The 25,154-nt window shown below is 34.2% G+C and overlaps 2 protein-coding genes across 6 annotated transcripts in view; one reads left to right on the top strand and one right to left on the bottom strand.

Annotated features, from left to right (window-relative positions):
• LOC143236985 (four and a half LIM domains protein 2-like) overlaps positions 1-5,631 on the bottom strand; it is a 124,171-nt gene extending 118,540 nt beyond the window's left edge. For 2 of the 3 annotated variants that reach the window (XM_076475736.1, XM_076475737.1), the window contains exon 1: positions 5,428-5,631. In XM_076475736.1, coding sequence (XP_076331851.1) covers positions 5,428-5,517 — 90 coding nt within the window. In that variant the 5' untranslated portion in view covers positions 5,518-5,631. The remainder of the gene's footprint in view (positions 1-5,427) is intronic. The other variant, XM_076475744.1, reaches the window with a different exon arrangement.
• The window catches only part of LOC143236986 (uncharacterized), a 45,051-nt gene continuing 25,505 nt past the window's right edge, over positions 5,609-25,154 (top strand). Inside the window, exons 1-5 of one of the 3 annotated variants that reach the window (XM_076475746.1) lie at positions 5,609-5,746; positions 15,800-15,864; positions 20,163-20,304; positions 23,415-23,568; positions 24,068-25,029. In XM_076475746.1, coding sequence (XP_076331861.1) covers positions 15,811-15,864; positions 20,163-20,304; positions 23,415-23,527 — 309 coding nt within the window. In that variant the 5' untranslated portion in view covers positions 5,609-5,746; positions 15,800-15,810 and the 3' untranslated portion in view covers positions 23,528-23,568; positions 24,068-25,029. Of the gene's footprint in view, positions 5,747-15,799; positions 15,865-20,162; positions 20,305-23,414; positions 23,569-24,067; positions 25,030-25,154 lie in introns of those variants that run through there. The other 2 variants (XM_076475748.1, XM_076475747.1) reach the window with 2 other exon arrangements.

The following is a 25,154-nucleotide window of genomic DNA, read 5'->3' as shown; positions in this document are numbered from 1 at the left end:
TAATATTTTGATTCAGGCGTTTGTGTTCCTCGCTGGTACAGCGGTAAGTCTACGGATTTACAACGCTAAAATCAGGGGTTTGATTCCCCTCAGTGGACTCAGCAGATAGCTCGATGTGACTTTTCTATAAGGAAACACACACACTCAGATTTTACTCGAGTTCTATATTTTACGTAACGAGATGAGCATGTGACGTCTCAAACTTTATTGAGACAAAGTTATGACATGTTACAAGTGTCTCCAATAGTGTTGAATGCTATAAGTCTAGACTAGACAAAGAGTGTGTTAGGAATATATGCAGGAGTTGGTTAACTAGACATTTGGTGCAGTGTTAGTTAGTTCAGCGCTTATAAGTTTTGAATTGTGTGTAACCAAAATAGATCTAAAACGTAAATACAAAGACAAATCTATTATTCAATTAACTATTCACCATTCTTATTTATTTTAGTGTCTTAAATAACTTGTTCTGAATAGTTTATAGAAGAATAAATCAGCACCATACGTTCTTGAAACCCCACATATTAACAGAGTGTAAAATGCAAGTGAAAACACCAAACATAACTAACATGTCCCCCGGTAGAACAGCGGTAAGTTTACGGATTTACAACGCTAAAATTAGGGGTTCGATTTCCCCTCGATGGACTCGGTAGATAGCCCGATATGCCTTTGCAATAAGAAAAACACAGACATAACAAAGTAAAAAACGCCATTTGTAGAATTTATACATTGTAATCAATGTGAAAGCTTCTCTTTTCATCAAGTAGACAGAATTTACATTGTTCATTTTGATTATTCAGTGAAAATAATATTGTTTATCTTTTCAGCACTTTCTTGTTCACACTCGCTCAAGTGAAAGATGTAGCAAGTTCAAGTGAGTAACATCAGGCCAAGTTTATTGTATTTTGTATTTTTCTATTTCAGAACCTATAACCACAGTGTACTATCTTTTGTTTATTTAATATTTCTGACGTATATTTCATAAATATATGGCTTTCATAGAAATAGTGATGCACATTTTTAAAATATATTCAGTGAACAAACAAATAAAATGAAAGGACGTCAGTGCGAGAAAGACGAAGCGAAAAGCTGGAAGTGGAATAAATAAAACAAATCGTACGTTATTTATTACTTAAAAGTGGCTTTCGGGCCTCAGCACACAGAGAAAAGAATAAATCTAGTTCCATCGTGATTAAATAATTCAAAGTACCCAGTGAAATACAGTCATTAAGGTCATTTAATTCATAACCAGTATATCCAGTGTATTCTAGGAAACTTATCAATGCGTCATTAATCAAAATAAAACAACAAAGTTCTTGAAAACAGAAACCCCAAACAGTGAGTCGTTCAGACACCTTTTTAGCTACAAGATCATCCAGCAAAACCAGCAATTTATTTAAAGTTTATTAACTTTGATTATTAGTTATTTGTTTGTTTTTCCTGATAATATGTATATACTAATACTTTTTTAATAGATATTTTCTTTTGTTGACAAAATTCATAACATTCTAAATCTTTTTCACAAGAATCTACTTATTTATGTAAAACATAAGAAAATATTAAAAATTGTCTTTCACACCCACAAGAAAGAAAACAAAACAACTGTAGAACGCATACAAATTTTACAACAATCAACATTTTGTCTGGATAATGTATACCAAACATTCTAAACTCTTACACAACAATCTACTTTCTTTCACTATAAAATTGTCAGGTGGTCAGAGCATTCGACTCATAATCTGACAGTCGCGGGTTCGAATCCCCGTCCCATAAAACATGCTCGCTCTTTCAGCCATGTGGGCATTATTATGTTACGGTCAATCCTACTATTCGTTAGTAAAAGAATAACTCAAGAGTTGGCGGTGGGAAGTGATGAGTAACTGTCTTCTCTCTAATCTTACACTTCTAAATTAGGGAAGGCTAGCGCAGATATCCCTTGTGTAGTATTCGCGAAATTCAAACAAACAATTCACTGTAGGTCGTGTATAAAAAAGTTTTACAAAACAATTTAGTAAATATGTTAAATATGACAAAAAAACACCGAAAAATTGTATGGGCAGCATGGATTAACAAATGATGATCTATTCATACTCGTATGTTTCTTTGTGTGTGTGTTGTTGTTGTTTTCTTGTTACTTGACACGTGGATGATGGAAATGGTGCGAGTTGGGTGTAGTTAAGAATTTCAAGAAAGATTTAGATGAGGCATCTCATAAAAGACAAACAAAGAAAATTAGCCAAAACGAGTTTGGAAAAAGACTAGTCAACTTGGATTATAGAATAACTGTACCAGGTAAAGAAATACGTTGTTATTAATGAAGTCCAGTGGATACCTCAGATATCAGAGCTTGGATTATTGTCTATTATATCTTGGATCGTTCTTTAACTATAAATAGGAAGTTACTGAACGGTGTTACTAAAGGAAATTATTTTGGTATAGTGGTGTATCTGTCACTAGTATAAAACCCGTGTAATTTTATGAGTATTTTGAATACTGTATACAGTTGACCTACTAATCTAACAATGGCGTATTGAAAATGATTTAGAAGCCGAGTACTGAGAAGGTTCTGTGGATGGAAGTGTTATCTTTGTGGAATAGATTATAATCTCTAAACTTAGTTTATACTGAGATAAGAAGTGCTACCATTGAAGTTTACGAAATTACCAACGATCAAATGGATAAAGGACATTATTCTAAAGACAATGGGTAAGAAAACATAAGACTGAGGTTTGAAAGCTCCAATTAAGAGAAATTTATTTTTGTATCTGGATAACTGACTTCAATTATTTGCCGTCGGAAACAGTGGAGGCCAGCACTTTGTAAGAACTTAAGCAAAAAAATCGATAAGCTTCTGGAAAAAATAGAGTGAATTTAAATTTATATTTTTCTCAGGAGTTGGTGTGAAAGGACACTATTGATGTATTAAATTATTTTTATTGTTCACATATTACGACGATCTTTCTTTTCTACAATATTTTCCCTTCTTTTTTTATTTTTATTTGCTGTAAAATGTACCCAAAACATTCTAACCTCTTCTACCACAGTTTACTTTTCTCTGGTATAGTATGCCTAAATCAGTTTGTTCCCTTCCACATCACACACACACATACACACGTGTATATAGAACATTTCCTTTCTACATCAATTATTATTTTATACCGTAGATCGTAAATAGAACATTTACTTTTTCTACAACATTTTTTGTGCTGTAGAACATACAGGGTGGCCCGTAAGTCCCTACCCATCCATATGTTATGTTATATTCAATTACGCATGTACTATAAATTTGTTTCTTTTTTCAGAGAAATATGGCGGATGTAAGCCCATTTACACTTGAAGGGCGTATTGTGAAATAATATTATGCAGCAAGTATGAGGGACAGCACACAGATACACTGGATACATAAGATATATGGATGGGTAGTGACTCGCGGGCCACCCTGTATATAAAATATTCTGATGTTTTCTTCATTTCTGTCTGTGTTTTTACTTTTGTGAATGTTTCTGCTTTTATTTTTGTAGAAAGTAAGAAAAACAATAATTATTTTTAGAGCAATTCATTTGCCAACAGGAATATCATACATATTTTCTAAGTTGTAATACAAACAATAACTAAGTGTATGTTAACCTTTCTCTAACATACCAAGTTTTTAACACTGTTTTTGTCTCTATTGGTGTACGTACATGCACAGCAAAGTTACCTCTATATAGCCACAAAACCGGTCAAACCACTAACGTTGGGGTCTAGACTTGTAAACATTCTGCCATGTCAGCAGCGTTGGGAAGGATGAGAACACAGGGATACGAAACTGGACGAAATGTTAAAAGAATAAGAGGTGCTGTACAACTGTTCACTTAATACAAAGATAAAGAACATTCGCAGGGTTTTCATTTCTTTCAACATTCATTAGTCCTCAATACGCGGCTAGCGGATTACCCCAGGCTCTCGAAAGCCTGATTTGTGATCCACGCTATAATCAGATACTGCAAAAATAAACAAAACGCTTGGCTTTATGAACGTCATCTGAAGGGACTCAACGTGACAAATAGGTGTGGACCAGTCTCATACAAGACTGAGTTGATTTAGATAAGTAGTCTGTTAACCCTTGAAATAATTAATTAATACACGGGGGTAGGCAGCGGTAACTGTTATTTGAGAAATAAGTATTATTAAAGAATGAGCTGGGGTTAAGAAAAAATAGTTGTTAGTCCTGTAGTTCACGATGTGTTACCGGAAGCCATACCAGTGGTTAGTGAACATACAGCCAAACAGTGTTAATAAAATATTCGGCTAAGAGTCCATTTAATAAACAGATAAGTCAGATAAGAATAAACACACAAGTAATTATTAGTATAAATATTACAATTTACATTCAACATGTAGAAACCATTAGTTTGAACGATAAACACTATTTACGAAGACAAATTTGAATTACATGCGCGAAGGGAAGGAGGGGATTGCACACCTTAAATGTCACATACATGTATTTATAAAACATACATATGTATGTGTCAAATGTATATGTTTTTTTATAGCAAATCCACATCGTGCTGTCTGCTGTGTCCACTGAGAGGAATCAGACCCCTGATTTTAGCGTTGTACATCCATAGACTTACCGCTGTCCCAGTGGGAGATTATACCAAACGTAAGAACTACCTCATACAACATCAAAATGCAATTATTTTCAGTGAAAATTGCAATACTTTTCCCTGAGGTGGGACGTGTCCCTGGATTTCTCAGTATTACCTCGCCACTCACTTAATTTTCCCTCCGAATGTAGCATCTATTTTAGATTCCTACCCTGCATTAGTCTTAATGATAAACAAAGCCGTTCGCTGAACATGCAAGTGTTAACACAGACTGTAACTTGTGTAAGTCTTGAATGATAAACGATGGTGTCCACTGAACACGTGTTTTTTGAACTAACTCGCTTCAGCGTGAGAGTTGAAAATGTGTTTTGACATTTAAAATTCAACAGATAATTATAACCCTAAAACTAAGATATGGAATATAAACATGAGTTACAAAGTCGAACTGTGTTTGCTCACAGACTAATCCTTACACAAGTTATGCTTGTTTATTATGATATTCTATATAAGTAAATACAATTAAAATAATATAAAATTTGCATCTAAATACACTAAGCTAGAAGGTTTTAGAAATAGTGTTACGAATATATGTAACAAGCGACATCTAGACTGGTAACAACTCTTTAAACACTCTCTTTGTAAAATACAAATATGCGAGACCCCTGGTAACAATTTTTATCCTTAGTGAAGCAGAAACTGAAGTTCATTCAAACGACGTCAAAGTTCTTCAAGGTCGCGTGCTTAGATATAAACAATAATTTTTTTAATTACTTATGCGAGTTGTTAATATTTCAGAAATGAACCCGAACAACGCTCTCTCAAAGAAACAAAAGTTACTTACTGTTTCTTGGAAGATTTCCTGGGGGGATTTGAATGGTCCCACGCCATTCAGGCCCCTGAGATCAACATCGACAGTTACTGTGTCGGCCATGATCACGTACGCTGGACGTCCTAAGCAAGACGATATTTTATCGTAGAGTGTAAATAACGTAAGCCGGTCCACACACCTGCCGCCGGGGCATAAAGAGACTGTGTTTCATCTTGGTGAGAAGACTTCACCTTCCAGAGTAGGAGTGGCCTCTGGACGAGTGACGTGTGCAAAACTTTGCCCCTACACTTACGTTTTCTAGGATTGGCTTCATCGATAAACAAACAAACAAGTTAGTTGTCTGATTACTGTATAAATTTTTATAATTTAATCTTTATCTACAAATTTCTTGCATTCTTTATGACCATGAGTTCAACTTTTAACATGTTTGTGTTATATTCATATATTCACACAAACAAGAAATATACCTTAGAAACAGTATATATAGAAAAAAAAACAAAAAAAAAGTTTACACCCAATGTTAACAATGTTTTTTTTCTATTTTATCAGTAGTTATCAGGTATTCGTATATGATTACATTTTTTACCAGTTTCTACTTTCACCGTTCTCAATAGAAATCTTCTGGTTTAATTTCAAGAATAATACGTCCAAAAGCACCATTTCAAAGTACTGATTGGAAGTTAATGTACTTGTACTGTTACACTTGGTAAATTGTAGTTCTTAATTAAAGTTTATGGCAGATTTATAAACGTTGAACATTGGAGAACATTTTAACAGTTACTAGCAAAAAACGTATATCTGTGTATGTGTTTCATTTCAGAAGTTTTCTAAACCGTTTTTTCTTTCGCAAATCTAGTGTAATAATAGAACCTCAGGCTAGGTTCAAAAAAGAAATAAAATTATAAATTCGTGATAACGAGAAACCTACTTGGAGTAAAAAATGTATTCTCAAGATGGTTAGTATGTGTATTAAAACTTTTATTAAAATAAAGTATAGAGCAACGTTTTGACCATCTTAGGTTATTTTTTGCAAACTTTCTCTTTGTTAACCTGAAAATGACATAAGAAGGTCAAAACGTTGTTCTGTACTTTATTTTAATTAAAGTTTTAATTTGTTTGTTTGTTTGTTTGTTTTTGAATTTCGCACAAAGCTACTCGAGGGCTATCTGTACTAGCTGTCCCTAATTTAGTAGTGTAAGACTAGAGGGAAGGCAGCTAGTCATCACCACCCACCGCCAACGCTTTGGCTACTCTTTTACCAACGAATAGTGGGATTGATCGTAACATTATAACGCCCCCACGGGTGAAAGGGCGAGCATCTTTGGCGCGACGGGGATGCGAACCCGCGATCTTCAGATTACGAGTCGCACGCCATAACACGCTTGGCCATTAAAGTTTTAATACCCATACCAGCCATCTTGAGAATACAAAATTATAAACTGTCAAAATAAGAGCAGACCCGTCGTTTATTTACGAGAGATAACAATACTGTATTTCTTCATTTAAACGAAATACATAAAATCATTGGAATATTATTAACAAAGGCAAAACTACTCGACAATTCGTGTCCGAAGGTCGCGGGTTCGACTCCCCGTCACACCAAACATTCTTGCCTTTTCAGCCGTGGGGGCGTTATAATGTGATGGTAGTTAATCATTCAGGAATATCTCCACAAACTCATTGAAAGCATGTCATGTTAACGTGAAGCAGTACTAAAATCTAAGGGAATGCCGACTAAATATTAACTTGTGAAACTGGTTTGTGTTATTTTGAGTTTCATTTTTACGTTCGATTATTGCAGAGAAACTTGTTTGATCATTTTGTAGGCTAATTAGAATGAGAAGATATAAGAAACTACAACAGGTGCACAACACTTGTTATGAGAATATATAACTAAAATAATTAAAAGTTCAGTCATTTACAAAAACCAGTGTTAACATTAAGATTTGAGATCATATTTCAACAGATCTCGTCGAGTTTTTTTTAAAAAAACAGAGTTTTGCACATTTTTTCTGTTATGTAATAAAATATATAACAAATTACAACAGTTTCAAGGAGAATTATCTTTTTCTCCAACCTCCTGTAAATACATATACTTGTACACAGGATACACATTTTGAAATATCCCATGTAATAGCTTCAGCAAACTAACTACACTTCACACTTAACTGACAAAAATCAGACGCCCAATTTTCATCTATGTACACATTTTAATTACTAAAATATTTATAGCTCTACATGAAAAAAAATTGTACATGTTTTTATAATATAAACATGTATTACTTACAAATAAAGGGGCTAGAGTTAAAAGAGAATGTGGAAAAACGACTCAAAGTTCAAGTTTACTTGTCTTCCATTCTAAATTACTGACGAAAGAGAGCCGAGCACCCCGCAGGATAAGTCGATACAAGGATTTACCCGGTTATTTCAACCGAATATCAAAACTGACTGGCGTCTTTAGAACACTCCAGCAGCTGAAAGTTGGACAAGAGAGATTTGATGCATGTAAAAGCATCAAGCATTTCAACATCACTCCTGTCTAGAGCAGGAAAAGAGAAACTGTTGTTTCTGAGCGATCCCAGTTAGTTCCGAGGTTTACTTCGGGTGATTATAAGCAGAAATAACCACCATGTTAAATCGTATCATGTCCAGAAGTTCAGAGAATATTTTACAGTGTGAAGTTTGGAGCCTTGGACTGTTATTTGTCTGACTTAGAGTCCAGTACACTAATCACAGATATATTGAACCCAAATGTAATACAAAGTACTTGAAATATGTTAAGTGTTATAAAAACAGATTACAAATAATTAAAGTTATTTATATCAAAATTCTCGTCAATGCTAAACAAAGGTTTATCTGCGTATAACCATCCCTAATTATGAGCTGACAGACTTGAGGGTAGCTATCTAGTCTCGACATCTACCGCCAACTTTTGTCTGAGAAAATAGATGTGACCGTCACTATTATAGTGTAGAGCGCGTTACTTTAGCAACGGGCCACGAGCCTTTCACAGTTTGATCACGTTAATTACCGTGCCCAGCTCGACCCAGGTGAGAAACTGCTCATTAAATCGCACTTTTTAAGCTCCTGTCTAATTATTACCAGCAAGAATAAGTTTCTGTGCTTCGATTTGTAAGCTATCAATTTTATGATTAGCAAACATTCGAATTACGAAGTGTACGAAAATAAAACGTTTCAATATCCTTCCACTGATGAACTTAAACATCATTCAAGTGTACATCCGTTGATTAAGAAACAGGCAACGTTATGCTGGCAAACTATGAACTCAACGAGAGAGAATATTTCTGTTTACTCTTGTCACACTTGAAATAAATATCATTTTACATTTCTCCAAACACTTGTGCTCCCGCCCCCAAGAAAGAAAATATATTGCATTTATTATTATCTCTTTTTTCTTCTTTCCAACAAACACAATTGTATTTGGAACGATCGTTTAGAAGATTGGAGGACACACACACATATATAATAAGCCTACGCCCGTTTCTCATTTTCTGTTCTTTCGATATAGGTCATCATTCCAATTTTAAAAAGACAGAGGTCAAATATGACAAAAAACACTTAATTTGACGTACGGTTCCTTTACATTTCCATCAATCCAAATCAAATTTGGCACAATGAAAATTCTCAATAACCCTTATTAGTTAAAGTATACCTATTTTTGATTTGTGTATGTTGATTTTACCAGTCAAAGTATAAAGTAATCTCAAAGTTATATTTTTGTTCTGTTGTTTCTTAACAATTCAGTCAATCTAGAGACTTTTCACAAAGAAAGTTTACAATAAATTCAATCAGCTGAAGTAGATAGATGAGATTTGTTTCTTTATTTATAGGGATCAAAGGTACATTACAATTCACAGTTTCTTTTATAAGATGAGGGTTCTCTCCTTTCAACGTATTATTTATAATAGATAGTAACATAATAAATCCATTGATTACAGGATGCTTCTCTTGATACTTTACATGAGTGAAAGCGCCGTATAATTCTTGTTTCATGAAAGTCTCTCCTCAGTACCAACAGCCAATTTGAGGATAAGCAACAAGAAACTGACCAGTAGATAAATGTGGTTAAGGCGCTCGACTAGTGATCTGAGAGTCGCGGGTTCGAATTCCCGTCGCACCAAACATGCTCGCTCTTTCAGCCGTGGGGACATTATAATGTGACGATCAACCCCACTATTTGTTGGTAAAAGAGCAGCCCAAGAGTTGACAGTGGGTGGAGATGACTAGCCGCCTTCCCTCTGGTCTTACACTGCTAAATTAGTGCTGTCTGGTGCAGATAGTCCTCGTGTAGCTTGCGCGAAATTCAAAACAAACAAGTTACTTTGTGCCATCCAGGGTAAAACTTGATAAACATACAAACAGTTACTACTAGATGTTTTTACAGTAAATGAAAGCATTTTTAAAAGCGACTTGTAAGTTCTTATTAATGAGTGTATTTTCAATTGCTATGGGTAAGTTCCTCGTTTTTAGGTTTGCTTCTAATATCTTACGATTTTTATAAAAATGAATATTGTTTTACGCAATTTCTTTTTCGAAAATTCTGCTCTTCTTTTTATTACCTATGAAAAGGTACGCCACCTTTGTATACCATTACTAATCTGAGTTTACCATTACTAATACGCTTAGCACTACCTGACATGTGATACAAAGAAGGAAGTTTTTGTGTTTAGACATGGTCAATACCTAAACAAATGAACATTAGATACGACTAATAAGCTATTGTTTATAACGTCCTCTTACCCAACATGACGTCTCATGTTTACACTTAACAAATAAGGAAACATATCATGTAGAGTCATCCTTTATTGGCGTTAATGGCAAATAAAATATCTTTTAACTAGATTTTTAATTACTGTTACGTTCAGGTGTGGTAGAGCTAAAATTAAAGTGTCGTCATTATATTTAGCAAACGAACATACGTGTACAAAAAATTAAATATAATAAAAACAATATCAACCTAACTAAAGATTAATAGTTTACTGGCTAAGACTAATTATGATATTCAAATCTTATTTTTTAAAATTTGTAGTTTATACTAAAGAGATTTTGACATTTTGAAAAAAAATGTTTGAGAAATAGCTTTTACTCTCTGTTTGTTTGTTTTTGAATTTCACACAAAGCTAGCCACTCGAGGGCTCTCTGCGCTAGCCGTCTCTAATTTAGCAGTGTAATACTGAAGGGAAGGCAGCTAGTCATCACCACCCACCACCAACTCTTGGGGTACTCTTTTACCAACAAATAGTGAGATTGACCGTCACATTATAACGCCTCCACGGCTGGAAGGGCAAGCATGTTTGGTGCGATTGGGATTCAAACCCCCGATTCTCGGATTAGGAGTCGAACGCCTTAACACACTTGGCCATGCCGGTCCACCCTTTACTCTCTAGTTAATTACTAAAAAATTTTTTTCTTAATTATCTGTATGGCAAAGTTATTTTTTCTAAATTTAATGCCAAAATATTCAAGCCGTTTACAAATAGGAAAACTGTTAATCATAAGAAAAATGAGCGTTAAATGTGAAAATTCGTAAAATGTATTATACAAGATATCGTATTTAAATTAATTATCGTAATTAATCTTCTAAATCTTAATTAATATACTGAATATGTTTTACAATAAACATAGGATTCTTATCAAACTCCAGAACGTCAATTTAGAAAATATATATATAAACAAAGAGAAAAAACTTAAAGTGTTACGCATTTTTCCCAATATATAAAATTCTTTTTTTCATTTATATTTATTTTAGTAATTGCTCGGAATTTTCAGGTTTTACCGTTCTATTGTAAGCTTTATCTTTACTTAATGTTTTAATTTAGATGCTTGCTAGAGAGCGAAACATTATGATTTGGAAAATTGATGTAGTGAGTAAAATGCAAGTAAGCTGTAAATACAAGTGGGTGTTTTATGAGTAAGTTAACGAGTATGAGTTACTTTTCAAGTATTCAAAAAGTAGACGAGAGTGCTTCTGATCAGTGTTATTGGTGAAAGTTATCTCGCATGTACCTCAAGAAAATTCTGTAAGTTTTATATTTTTGAGTTAGCCACATCATTAATTTTAGAATTGCTGCTGCAACATTATTTGTGATTGTAGTTTACCATCTGTGTCAAAGAGAACATAACCTACAGCAAACATTATATAAGAAATAAATTTTTAATTTACACGAATATGATTTCTTACTATTTGTATCAAATGATCCAAAATAACTCCCTCATCGATAGAGTAAGTTACAACATTTATGACAGAAGTGGGATTATTTTGTTGAAAATAAAATAGACCTTTACTTTTGACTAAATTTAAAGTTTCAAGGTGACAACCTGGAAATTTAGCAAGATAATTTTATACTGAAAAGTGTTAAAAAGCAAAAACAAGATAAAATATAGAAGTCGTGACAGTTATCACATTGTATTTTATAAATAATGTTGGTGTGGTGTTTGTCAGTGTAGTTTTTACATAGTATAGACCTTAGTTTTGTGCCTGATTTTTGAATAAATTTGGTATTAACTGAAATGTCATATTTTGTTGCTAGTTTTTGCCAAATGTTGGTTGTTTTTCTGCTGATGTCAGGAATATATGATATACAGCAGTATATGGTTTCGTGATTTTTTGTTCGTGAGATATATTTACTATATTGGAGAAACAAGTAGAAAAATGGAAACCAGATTCAAAGAACATAAAAAGTCACCTTCACACGTTTTGGAACACTAGAAGTCAAATAAATACAACATAACCATAGAAAACGCTCAAATACTAAATAAAGAAACAAACATAAACAAACGCAAAATTAAAGAAGTCTTACTTATACAACAACTTAAACCCAAAATAAACCAATATAAAGGAACGCCTTTATACCTATATTAATATAATAAAATAAATAAAATTATATATTCAAACATTTAACACCGCCCTCTACATTCCAACACTCAGTTACACAACCCCTTTCAAACATGTAGTCATCAGTGATGTCGAGAAACCCACTTGTTGAGAAATTTATATGCAAAAACGGCTCGTTTGGGTTGAAAAAATATTTTACATAGAAGAGCGAACAACATTTCGACACACAGTTACACAACCCCTTTCAAACATGTGGTCAGCTTCCGGTCAGTTACCTCTTTCTTTGTGAACCTGACCATGACCGAAGAAGGTTTAGATGTTTGAATATATCATTTTATTTATTTTATTATATTAATATAGGTATAAAGGCGTTCCTTTATATTGGTTTATTTTGGGTTTAAGTTGTTGTATAAGTAAGGCTTCTTTAATTTTGCGTTTGTTTATGTTTGTTTCTTTATTTAGTATTTGAGTGTTTTCTATGGTTATGTTGTGTTTATTTGACTTGCAGTGTTCGAAAACGTGTGAAGGTGACTTTTTATGTTCTTTGAATCTGGTTTCCATTTTTCTACTTGTTTCTCCAATATAGAAGTCGTGGCAGTTATCACATTGTATTTTATAAATAATGTTGGTGTGGTGTTTGTCAGTGTAGTTTTTACATAGTATAGACCTCAGTTTTGTGCCTGGTTTTTGAATAAATTTGGTATTAACTGGAATGTCATATTTTGTTACTAGTTTTTGTTGGTTATTTGTTTGCTGATGTCAGGAATATATGGTATACAGCAGTATATGGTTTCGTGGTTTTCTGATTCGTGAGCTGTATTTACTTTAGTTGGTGGTTGATTTTGCTTTTTGTATTAGGTGTGTGCGTATAATGTTTTCTACGGTTTGTGGAGGAAACTTATTGATGTTGATGAAGTATTGTTTTATTTTGTCTAATTCATCGTTAATTTTATCTGGTGAGCATAGTTTTATGGCTGTGTTTATTTGGTTTCTTAGTATGTTGAGTTTTTGTTTTGTTTCATGTGCTGAGTCCCAAGGAATGTATAGTCCAGTATGGGTGATTTTTCGGTGGATTTCTGTTTTGAATTGTGTGTCAGTTCTTGTAATTTTGAGGTTAAGAAATGATATTTGATTGCTTTCTTCCTGTTCACATGTGAAGTTAATGTTGGGATGTATAGAGTTAATGTGATTGAAAAAATTAAGTATGTGTTCTGTAGATTTGAATCCCGCAACCGTGTCATCTACATATCTGTACCAGTATAGTGGTGGATGTAATGCTGTGTTAATTGCTTGTGTTTCAACTTGTGTCATAAAAATATTGGCTAGAACTGGTGATACTGGGTTGCCCATGCTTAGGCCATTTGTTTGTATATAGTTTTGGTTGTTGAACATGAAGTTTGTCTTTATCGTGGTGAATTCTATGAGGGTTGCTAACTGGTTACTGGGAATTTCTATAGTTGGGTTAGGGTCTCGGATAACCTCAAAATTACAAGAACTGACACACAATTGAAAACAGAAATCCACCGAAAAATCACCCATACTGGACTATACATTCCTTGGGACTCAGCACATGAAACAAAACAAAAACTCATCATACTAAGAAACCAAATAAACACAGCCATAAAACTATGCACACCAGATAAAATTAACGATGAATTAGACAAAATAAAACAATACTTCATCAACATCAATAAGTTTCCTCCACAAACCGTAGAAAACATTATACGCACACACCTAATACAAAAAGCAAAATCAACCACCAACTAAAGTAAATACAGCTCACGAATCAGAAAACCACGAAACCATATACTGCTGTATACCATATATTCCTGACATCAGCAAACAAATAACCAACAAAAACTAGTAACAAAATATGACATTCCAGTTAATACCAAATTTATTCAAAAACCAGGCACAAAACTGAGGTCTATACTATGTAAAAACTACACTGACAAACACCACACCAACATTATTTATAAAATACAATGTGATAACTGCCACGACTTCTATATTGGAGAAACAAGTAGAAAAATGGAAACCAGATTCAAAGAACATAAAAAGTCACCTTCACACGTTTTCGAACACTGCAAGTCAAATAAACACAACATAACCATAGAAAACACTCAAATACTAAATAAAGAAACAAACATAAACAAACGCAAAATTAAAGAAGCCTTACTTATACAACAACTTAAACCCAAAATAAACCAATATAAAGGAACGCCTTTATACCTATATTAATATAATAAAATAAATAAAATTATATATTCAAACATCTAATACCGCCCTCTACATTTCGACACACAGTTACACAACCCCTTTCAAACATGTGGTCAGCTTCCGGTCAGTTACCTCTTTCTTTGTGAACCTGACGATGACCGAAGAAGGTCGAAACGTTGTTCGCTCTTCTATGTAAAATATTTTCTCAACCCAAACGAGCCGTTTTTGCATATAAACATGTAGTCAGCTTCCGGTCAGTTACTTCTTTCTTTGTGAACCTGACGATGACCGAAGAAGGTCGAAACGTTGTTCGCTCTTCTATGTAAAATATTTTCTCAACCCAAACGAGCCGTTTTTGCATATAAGATTATTTTATTGTTTAAATTGTGTATGAAAAAAATTGTTCAAGGGAATTTACAAGTCTTTAAGCCCTCCAGTGGAACAGCGATATGTCTGTGAACTTACAATGCTAAAATCCAGGTTTTAATACCCCTGGTGGGTAAAACAAAAGTAACCCATTGTGTAGCTTTGTGCTTAACTTCAAACAAACAAACAGTTATTTAAGGTAATAATGTTTTAAGTCTTATTTTCAGTGATATTCACTAGAAAGTAGGTAATGTTATGATCTGTAAAATTTGTGTTTTGAATAAAAGGATACAAGTATAATTTAACAGTTAAGAAAGTAGTGAGTAATTAGTCACTGTGGAGTATTCAGTGGGTAATTAGTGAGTGATTTAGAAAAATGCTAATATTGAGAGTTTTTGCATACATATTAGCAAGGAAATTCCATAAGTAAGTTTTGTACTTGTGAGTTAGGCATGTCTTTAGTTTTGGAGTTCCTGGTGAAATACTGTTTGGTAATTTAGGTCTTTAAATTGTGTCAAAGAAAACATAGCCTAGAGCAAGCATTACAGAAGAAACAAATTAATTTATTTTCGTTGCGTGGACCAAATGCCAAAAGAACCTGCTCAACATGAGAATACGATACAATTATACTTTAATTTGCATTTGTCTGTTTTCATGCAACATATTCTAGATAATACAGCAAGTGGAGATGTATAGTAGTAAGTTTCAATAACTTGCAATAAATATCAAAACCTAAATCGTGAGGTTTATGCTCAGAAAAGGTCTATACCAGTTTAAGGTTCATAAAATGCTTAAAAATAACACAAGTGGTTAATTAAAGACTTAATCTCCATTATACAATGCAAACAAAATACTTTGTACAATTGACATCATATCTATAAATGAAGGAACAAATATTTTGACAGTGTTAAATATGAGTGTTAATGTATTTCTTTGTTCCAGAGAAAAGCCACATGAGGCTGCGTGCTGTGTCCACCACAAGGAATTTAAATCTGGATTTTAGCGTTGTAAGTCTGTACAATTAGATATGAGTTATTCTCCTTTGGTTTCAATGTACAATTCTTCATATACTTAACGTACTTTAGATATTTACATAATATGTAAACTCCGTAAAAATGATGCGACAAGTATCTCCACATTCCATAGTACACCATAACCTCACATTTCGTAGCTAACTGAAATGAATAAATTTTGCAAAAACGTCTTTAACTAACAACAAGGCAGAAAAGTGCAGTAGAGGCAATCAAATATTGGTAAATTCCTTCTTTAACCAACCAAAATTATGATCATTCATAAAATGATTTCGTGGCGTATTCATGGAATAATCACAAGAAACGCAAAAGGGATATATTTTTATTTTAAAGAGAAATATATGTAATAACGTTACAAGTTCAGAGTGTGTGATGTCACACGTGTTAAGGCACTGATTGTCAGACCAAAATGACAATAAAAGTTGTGCACTTTGAAAACGGAGGAAAACATCGAATTTTTCGCCAAAACGCATTCGTGTCCAATGAATTTGTTTGAGAGATCTGCATGTTCTGCAAGTGCAACATGTGCAAAATCCCTATAAAAGTGACGGGTTCTAGGTTTCTATAGCTCAGTGGTAAGCCACCGACACGCAATACAGTTACGCCAAGACTGACTAAAGCACAAAGCAACAACGCCATTGGTCGCTTGGAAGCAGGCGAATCTCGATCAGATGTTGCCAGAGCTGTGAATGTCCACCCAAGCACCATCATAAGGCTATGGAATCGTCATCAACAACATGGATTAACTCGTGACCGTCCACGATCTGGCAGACCTCGTCTGACCACGCCCGCACAAGATCGCAACATCCGGTTACGTCACCTTCGGGATAGGACCACCACTGCAACGTCTACTGCTTCAACCATACAAGGGCTGCGTAGGATTTCCGATCAGACCGTACGCAACCGTCTACGAGATGCAGGAATCCGACCTCGACGTCCAGTCAGAGGCGTCATCCTCACCCAGCAACATCGTCAAGCACGGCTGCAGTGGACTCGGGCACATCGGGTATGGCCTCATCGACGATGGAGGCATGTTTGGTTCAGCGATGAATCACGTTTTATGCTTCGTAGGCAGAATGGAAGGACCCGTGTTTACCGTCGCCGAGGTGAATGTTTTGCAGCAAACTGTGTGCAGGAAGTTGACAAATTTGGTGGTGGCAGCGTCATGATGTGGGTTGCCATCGCCTACAATGCCAGAACAGACCTTTTGCACATTCGAGGGAATCTTACGGCTCAACGATACGTCGACGAGATTCTTAGGCCCCATGTGCAACCCATCATGGTGAACGTCAACGACGTTTTTCAACATGACAACGCCCGTCCTCACACAGCCCGACTCACCACTGTCTTCTTGAGACACCACAACATCAACGTTCTTCCCTGGCCCTCCAGATCACCAGATTTAAACCCCATCGAACATCTTTGGGACGAGTTGGACCGACGTCTGCGACGGCGACAACCTCAACCGCAGACTCTACCTCAGCTTGCAGCAGCTTTGCAGGCTGAGTGGACAGCCATTCCACAGGATGTGATTCGTCATCTCATCGCTTCCATGGGCAGGAGATGCCAAGCAGTTATTGATGCTCACGGGGAGCATACTCGTTATTGACGTTGAGTGACGTTAAACTTCACCTAGTAAGCGTGGACTTCGCCTTTGCAGACTTTGGATGTTCAGCAGTGAATGTGCAAAGTTTCACACATGTCATACAAAACTACCCTGAATAAACTTGTTAACAATTTGTCTCAAATTTTGCCTTTTGCGTTTCTTTTTTTGAAGAGTTTATAAAAAAGACAGTGCGTTTTAATAACATCTTTGATGTCATGTTACTTAGCAACAAAAGTATAACCTCGTATTTTTTGTTAGTCAATGTTCTGAGAGTTTTTTTTTTTTTTATTAACTTCGCGCAAAGATATAGGAGAACTATTTGCACCATTAATTCCTGATTTAGAAGTGTTAAGGTTAGAAGAAAGACAGCTACTCCTCACCACCCACCGTCAACTTTTGGGCTACTCTTTTACCAACGAATAGTGGGATTGACCGTTACATTATCACGCCCCCACGGTTGAAAGGTCAAGCACGTTTGGTGTGATGGCGATTCGAACCCGCGACCCTTAGATCACGAGTCGAGTGTCTTACCACCTGGTCATGTACTAAACGTATAAAATGACATGTATAGAAAACGAAACTAAAAACATTTAATTTAGAATCTCCGTTAATTAGAGAGATTTGCTTTTTATTTAAGAAGTTTGTGATATAATAGAAAATAATTTAACTTATAAAAAATTAAGTTTGAAATTCATTCGATATTTTTACTTTGGTGATAAATTTTACGCACTTTGCTCTAGGATAGACGATCACAACACTTTCTTTACTTATAAGGTTTCATGCCTCCCTTGCACTTCTGTCACTGAAATTGTAGTAGACAGACAGTAATGCAACTATTCTATTTAAATAAGTGCATTTCAGCTTTTATGACTCCTCATATTTCGAAAAATCAAACGTGACATGACACATACTGGGTTTTTATATAGGTTAGATTATTCATTAAATTGATTGATTATTTATTTATAATTCTTTTCTCAATAACATTTTAATACCACTGAAGAAAAGATGAAGAAGAAACTCAGTGTATTCTAAGGTTCGCTGTTATCACTGTAACAGGTTATTTTTGATGAATTCGGGGCTCAGTGCTGCTAGGAAGAATGAAACAAATAAAGGTCTCATACAGTGGTTGAATGTTTGGTTGGTTGGTTTAAATAAGTTAAAATATTTTAGGTGTTTGGATTTTATGCTGCATACTTTCACAATTAATTATAATAGTTTTTTTTTTGTTTCTAATTAAACACAAAACTATCTGTACTCTACGGACCACGGGTATCGAGACCCGGTTTCTAGCGTTGTAAATCTGAAGACATACCACTGTGCCACTGAAGGGACAAAATTATAATTAAATGGGCTAACTGTTTATTTAATCATTTATTAATTTATTTTCCGTCGCCTAAACGTAAATTTCAATGAAGGAATGCTGACTTAGAAACCTAATCCATTATTCGATTTGTTACTTCAGCCACAGCATACGAGACCTTTATTTATTTGCGTAAATCTTCCAAGCAACACACATGAGTAGTAAATTCAGCGAAACTAGTCTGCTTCAGGAATAATCCCAAACCAAAAAGTAGATGAGGCTGGTGAGCTAAAAAAAACATAATAAGCAATTATTTCTTATTTTACCAGCATTATTATATTGTATTTCTTATGTTTCTTTCTTCAAACATTTGCAATTGTGTGTCCTTTTATTTCTAGGGCGTATACCTTGGTCCAATAGGCTCAGACCCCTTTTTCTTTTATTTAGGCCACTATTCCTATTTCATGTGAGTAATGCAAACATTACAAAATCACCCTTCTTACCTTACAATTTCTCTTATATGTTTGTTCATACAAATGAGAATTGTTACAGAAATACTTTGTAACAATCCCCACAGACTGAAGCAGACAAATTTGACATTTGGACTTTCCTGCGTACTTCATAGAGGTTTAAAAAATACAATTTAAGGTTTTCTGACATATTTTTGTTCAATCTTTGAATAATCCAAATAACACTTTACACAAGTATACTTTACGACAACTCCCACAGACTGAAGCAGATTAATATGAGATTTGCGCTTTTTTCAATTTAACATGGATCAAAGATAATAATAATTCGCACTGCATCTAATAGAGAGCTCTGATGCTAGAGACAACCTGTATAAGGAACACTGCTGAAAGGTGACAGTATCGGCAAGTATCAAGAACATCTTCTATAAGGAGATACACACGAGATGATAAGAAATGATCAATAAATTAATAACATCCAAATTAAGATGTAAATTTCGACAAAGATTTAAATGCATTTCAATTTGTATTTGGTTTATGATAATTTAGTTTTTTTTTTGTTTATTAGAAAAAGATCAATCGACCCCCATGAATCTTGTCCTGAGTGTTTAGAGCAGGTCCCTATAGGTAATTATGATTCCAATGAGTAAATGCAGGATAAAATGATTGTTTTGAACTTTGAGGCCAATTGAAAAAGCCTTTAATGGCTTAGCGGCTCCTCCATACGCTTATAAAACTAAAAACTGGCGTTTCAAAGCCCGAGGTGGGCACAGTAAAGATTACCCGTAGTGCACCTCTGTGCTTGACACAAAACAAAATAAAACACAGTTGAAAAGGACTCGAGCACTTTTTGTCGTCAATAAAAGGGACAAAGACTGGAACTGTATTGATTTGTTTACAGGCATATCGATGGAGAGCAAAATATCTAGTATACGGGAAGAAAAACTCTGTTGTAAGAATGGAACGATCTGCGATCCCTTTGCGACAGTGGAACATAATTACATTTCGTTTGGAAAAGGAACCGCCATCTTCTGTACGTCAGAGTAAGTGATGTTGTTAAAGGCTTTAATTTGATGTTCTTTTTACTCGTACATCTTTACTGATTCATATTTCCACGGTTTTTTACAAAACTTTTCATAGCCCTAAAATTGATTTTCCAGACCAAATATAACATGTAATAAATCACATAATTCACATTGTTTACTCTGTATATTTTATAAGAAAATACATGCATGTATGTCTAAACGTGAAACACAATATTGATTAAAAATTATTTGTTTTTTCCATCATCTTTGGAACTTCATGCCAAAATTTTAATTGAAATTGTTTTGTTTTGTTTTTGCAATTTTCCTGTAACAATTTGATTTCATCAAATTAGTCATTTTGACTTCTTTCCAGTCTTGTCAGCAAGATTATCTATACCCTCAATTAAGAATAATGTATCTTTTTCAAGTGTTCAATGTTTATCCTTACGTTTTGCAATATATTCAAGGATAAGTTTCGTTTTCCATGTTTTTTCATTCAGCTCATCTGTCTTCCTTTGTTGATAGTGATATTGGTTATATTTCTATCTACTGCTTTGAGCGGCAGTGGGCAGCTTCGACAAAAGAACTTCTACAATGCCCTTCAACGGGTTGCACATGATCATAGATCAATTAATGAACAACAAAGGAGATACCTTATATGTTTTGAAACATTAACCATTCATTCACAGAAATGCAATTTTAAACAGTTACTTTGCCATGAAATATAATCAAAATTAGTTTGAAAACACACCGTAAGGGCTCGTGATTCATAGCATGATCCATATATTTGAAAAAGCAATCAAGCCTATTGGTTTTAAGGTCAAAGTCTTTGACGAAAATCTGCCTTCATAACCTGAGATAAAAACATTTATACTGTCTGATTAAGCAATCAGATTCGCCTGCTTTCAGATGTTTCAAATTGATGATAATGGAAAGTACACGTTGAAAACTAATACTATTAATTGTCGCATCTGAGGTCACTTTTAGAGGAGAAAATATATGACATTAAGACCAAATGAACATTTCAACGGGCAATACATTAACAATTTCTCAAATTAAACATATCAGAATAGATGAACACTCATTACAAAATACAAGCTCGTTTATTGGAGCTATTTTCTCTGTGGCAATCAATACTTTAATATTTTCTGTTGCTAGAAATCCAATATCAACATGTTTAGCTGATTTGACATTTTTGTATTGCTTAAGTCTCTTTTCAACCCCTCTCAGCTGACAAAAGTCAATACAAGATCAAATTACTGGAGATACACATCCAGTTGGTCCTTTTGGTTGTTACCATTTAAGGATTCGTACGTACAAATACACACAATTTGAAGTAGCTTTTCCAAGCTTTTGATACAAAACCGAATTGATATACATGGGACTAATCTAAAACAAGCTAGATATGCATATTTTTTCTCCCCACTAGAGAACTTGTAAATGATTTTACTATCTGGAAATATCTTTTAAAGCAGTTCATTTATGTTTTCACAGCTTTCATAACTGTTCCAGCTAATAATGGTTTTCAGAACCTAAATAATAATAATAAAACACCTCAGCTTTCCACTCATCTTTTGAAACATGTGAATCCAGTGTGCTCTAAAATAAATAAACTGTATAATTAGATGCTGACACCTAGACGAAAAGAAGTAAACCATATAAACGCTAACTGCCAAATAACCCAATTTCATTAAACTGTAATGTGTATTTAAATCAATCAAATTCGGCCAGTTCTCTTTAATACAAAATTTTATTTAGGAAAAGTATTCGATTATTTTCTAAACTACGATGTCGTGTTGATTTGTCGCAACAGTAAGTCTAACTGTTGAGTTTCTAACTGACGTCAGCCTAGATTCAGACATTATCAAACTATTTACAGTGTGGATACTATTGACCAGTGTAAATGTATGCACATTAGCCTTCAGCTTTTTCCACTTCATAGGACTTATGACCGTGGGCTCGCCCATATTGCCAACAACGAACTTTTTATGGCCCGCATTGCAGTAGTTTTTTTTGGTGATGTATAGCCATAAGAAGTTGTTCCTTGTATTCGTCCTTCAAAAGCAATAAAATATTAAATAAAGATTTGTTCGGCATGTTTTACGCAAGTACACGTAGAAGTAAACACGACAGAACAAAAAATAATGGTATAAAAAACGGATGACTCGCGATTACATAATTGCTTGAAAGGCGAAGCTCAGACATCGACAACTTCATTTAATCTTGTATAGGCTAAAGTAATTCAAGTGTGTTCGCTATGCGCAGGTAGAGCGCATGCTTGTCACTAAGGGAAAGCAGGAAGGGCTCGCTCGGAAGATTGCTTTTTTGGAAACAGTTTTACAAGACCATGCGCACTACTAACAAACTATGACTGTTTTGGACATTATGTCTGGTACTAATGTACAAAACATTCGCTGAGGAAATCCAATATTGGCACTGAGTTGACTATAACCACGTGCCTGAATGTTGGGAAAAGAACAGGAAGCAAGCCAAAGTCATTGGTCTACAAAAATTCAAAGCCAAACTGATTCGACATAGTGTCCTTGACATCAAACACCAGTTTCTTTCGTCGAGGAATGTGTGGAAGATATAATTTAAATTTCAAATTAAAACATTTAAGACGTTTTCAAGTTTAGTTTGTACATAGTTGTCACTTCAACAAACCGATAAGTGATTATTGTGATGGCTTTTCCCAGTTTTGTCTTACAATGGATTTACTATTATATATTTATTTTAATATCGATGTTTGTTTTAGTTAAATATAAATATATATTTAGAAACACTGATACGTTATATTGTTAAATGTGTATTGCGAAACTCTCGCCTATTCTCTAAGTTTGTAGAAAATTCTCGAACGTAAAAATCAACAATGTACTAGTGATTTCCAGTATTATTGCCAACTGAACTTCAAAGAACCTAGCGTTGAAACATATAAAAGGGAACCAACATAACGCGGAGACAGTTTTATTTTGTGTTGGTTTGCTACATTCATTATATTCTAAACCCAGGAAACTATAGCGGTGATTAATGCTTATCAATCCGGTAGCAACAGATATTTGATCAGAAACTTTTATAGATTTCAAACATTATAAACCGTTTAAATTTAGTAAATTAACTTCGGTTTTCAGTATTACTACAAGGACGATGGGTACCTTCGTCAGAGAAGAGTCAATTTGTAAATAGCGTGAGACTAGCCATTAAGCGAGGTGTAAAAATATCAATTATCGTGAACCATCGATAAAATATTCAGTTCCAGGCCAGATAGAAAACACAGTATTGTTTGTAAGTTTATAAAACTTTTGTATTTAAATCATTATTGTAATAAACATCATTATAAATTGTATTGCTTTTGTATATTAGAATATATTTGTGTTGATTAAGAAAATTGTGTGTATCAATCTTGTTGGCAAATATCATAAAGTTAATGCATATAAACATTTAAATAACCCCTAAATTCAAGTTAAGATTTCTGGCTATTTGAAATAGGAATATATAACGCAATAAACTGGGAGCTCGTGTCCGAAATCTGGATCAGAGACAAAATTCGTTCTAAATTCAAATCTTAGTTCAGTTTATATTTATCAGTGCCAACAATATTTGTCATGTTTGGCTATTAAGGTTTACTTGAATTGCCTTCCCTCTAACAACTAGAAAGATATAACAAAAATGAATTGCTTAAAACTGCCAACATTTTGAAATTATAAGTTATGAAATCAATGAGAAAAGATGAATTAAAAACCGTATTATTGAGATACTAATCGATGATGATTTGTTGTCTCAGGAAGCATCATAGGAGTACTCTAGTGTTTGTACTAGCCAAGAACAGGTGAGTGATAAAGACAAGTTAGAAATACAGTTGAATCTCAAAGAAACGAGCTTCAGCAAGCCCCTGTCGATGGTGAAAGAGAAAATAAATGTCTTGAGGCCGAACAAGTATGAGTTCATTTATCATAGCTGAGAAGGAGCAGGTTCGTATAGAAGTCGAAAAAGAGAAACAATCTTGTATCGAAACAGAATTTAAAAGTCTCGAGGCCGAGCAATCCCGTATTGAAGCCGAAATAAAGTAAAAACAAGCTCGAATCAAAGCCTAGAAAGAAATTAGGCTGCAAGAAATGTAAATTAAACTCAATTCTGATCGTTTAACTTCTAAATTTAAGTTAAAAATTCAGGCTATTTGAAATCGTAATATGTAACAATAAATTCGATGCTCGTCCGAGATAATTTATAATACGTAACATGCTGTATTACTTTGTTTTAATGTCGAAGTCTTAAGTTGGAATTATGGTTAACGTAGACTTTTGAGATACAGCTCTTAGAAGTTAAAGGTCTAATGTCGCTAAGACTGGCCCACTCTTTTTTCAAAATGATAAGCCTAATGAAATTTAAAACATACCTGTCTACTAATTTGATAACACATTATCAAACTGTTTATTTAACTCACATTTTGTAACGTTTCAAGAATTTATTTTCAAAAATTAGAATTTTTTTGTACTGTACACGAATTAGTATATTAGTTAAAATAAGTGGCGTTATATAATTATAAATGTTTATTTGTTTGTTTTTTAGTTTCGTGCAAAGCTACATGAGGGCTATCTGCACTAGCCGTCCCTAATTTTGCAGTGTAAGACTAGAAGAGAAGCAGCTAGTAATCACCATCCACCGCCAACTTCTGGGCTACTCTTTTACCAACGAATAGTGGGACTGACCGTTGCTTTATAACGCCTCCACAGCTGAAAGGACTAGTTCCTTCCCTCTAATCTTACACTACTAAATTAGGGACGGCTAGAGCAGATAGCCCTCGTGTAGCTTTGTGCGAAATTCAAAATAAACCAAACCACATTGAAAAAAACAACAAGATTTATAGTTTT

Source organism: Tachypleus tridentatus, chromosome 13 (assembly GCF_004210375.1).
Source record: "Tachypleus tridentatus isolate NWPU-2018 chromosome 13, ASM421037v1, whole genome shotgun sequence".
In the NCBI taxonomy this organism is placed as follows: Eukaryota; Metazoa; Arthropoda; class Merostomata; order Xiphosura; family Limulidae; genus Tachypleus; species Tachypleus tridentatus.
The sequence above is the reverse complement of the archived record's forward strand: the minus strand, read 5'-3'. Positions and strand labels throughout refer to the sequence as shown.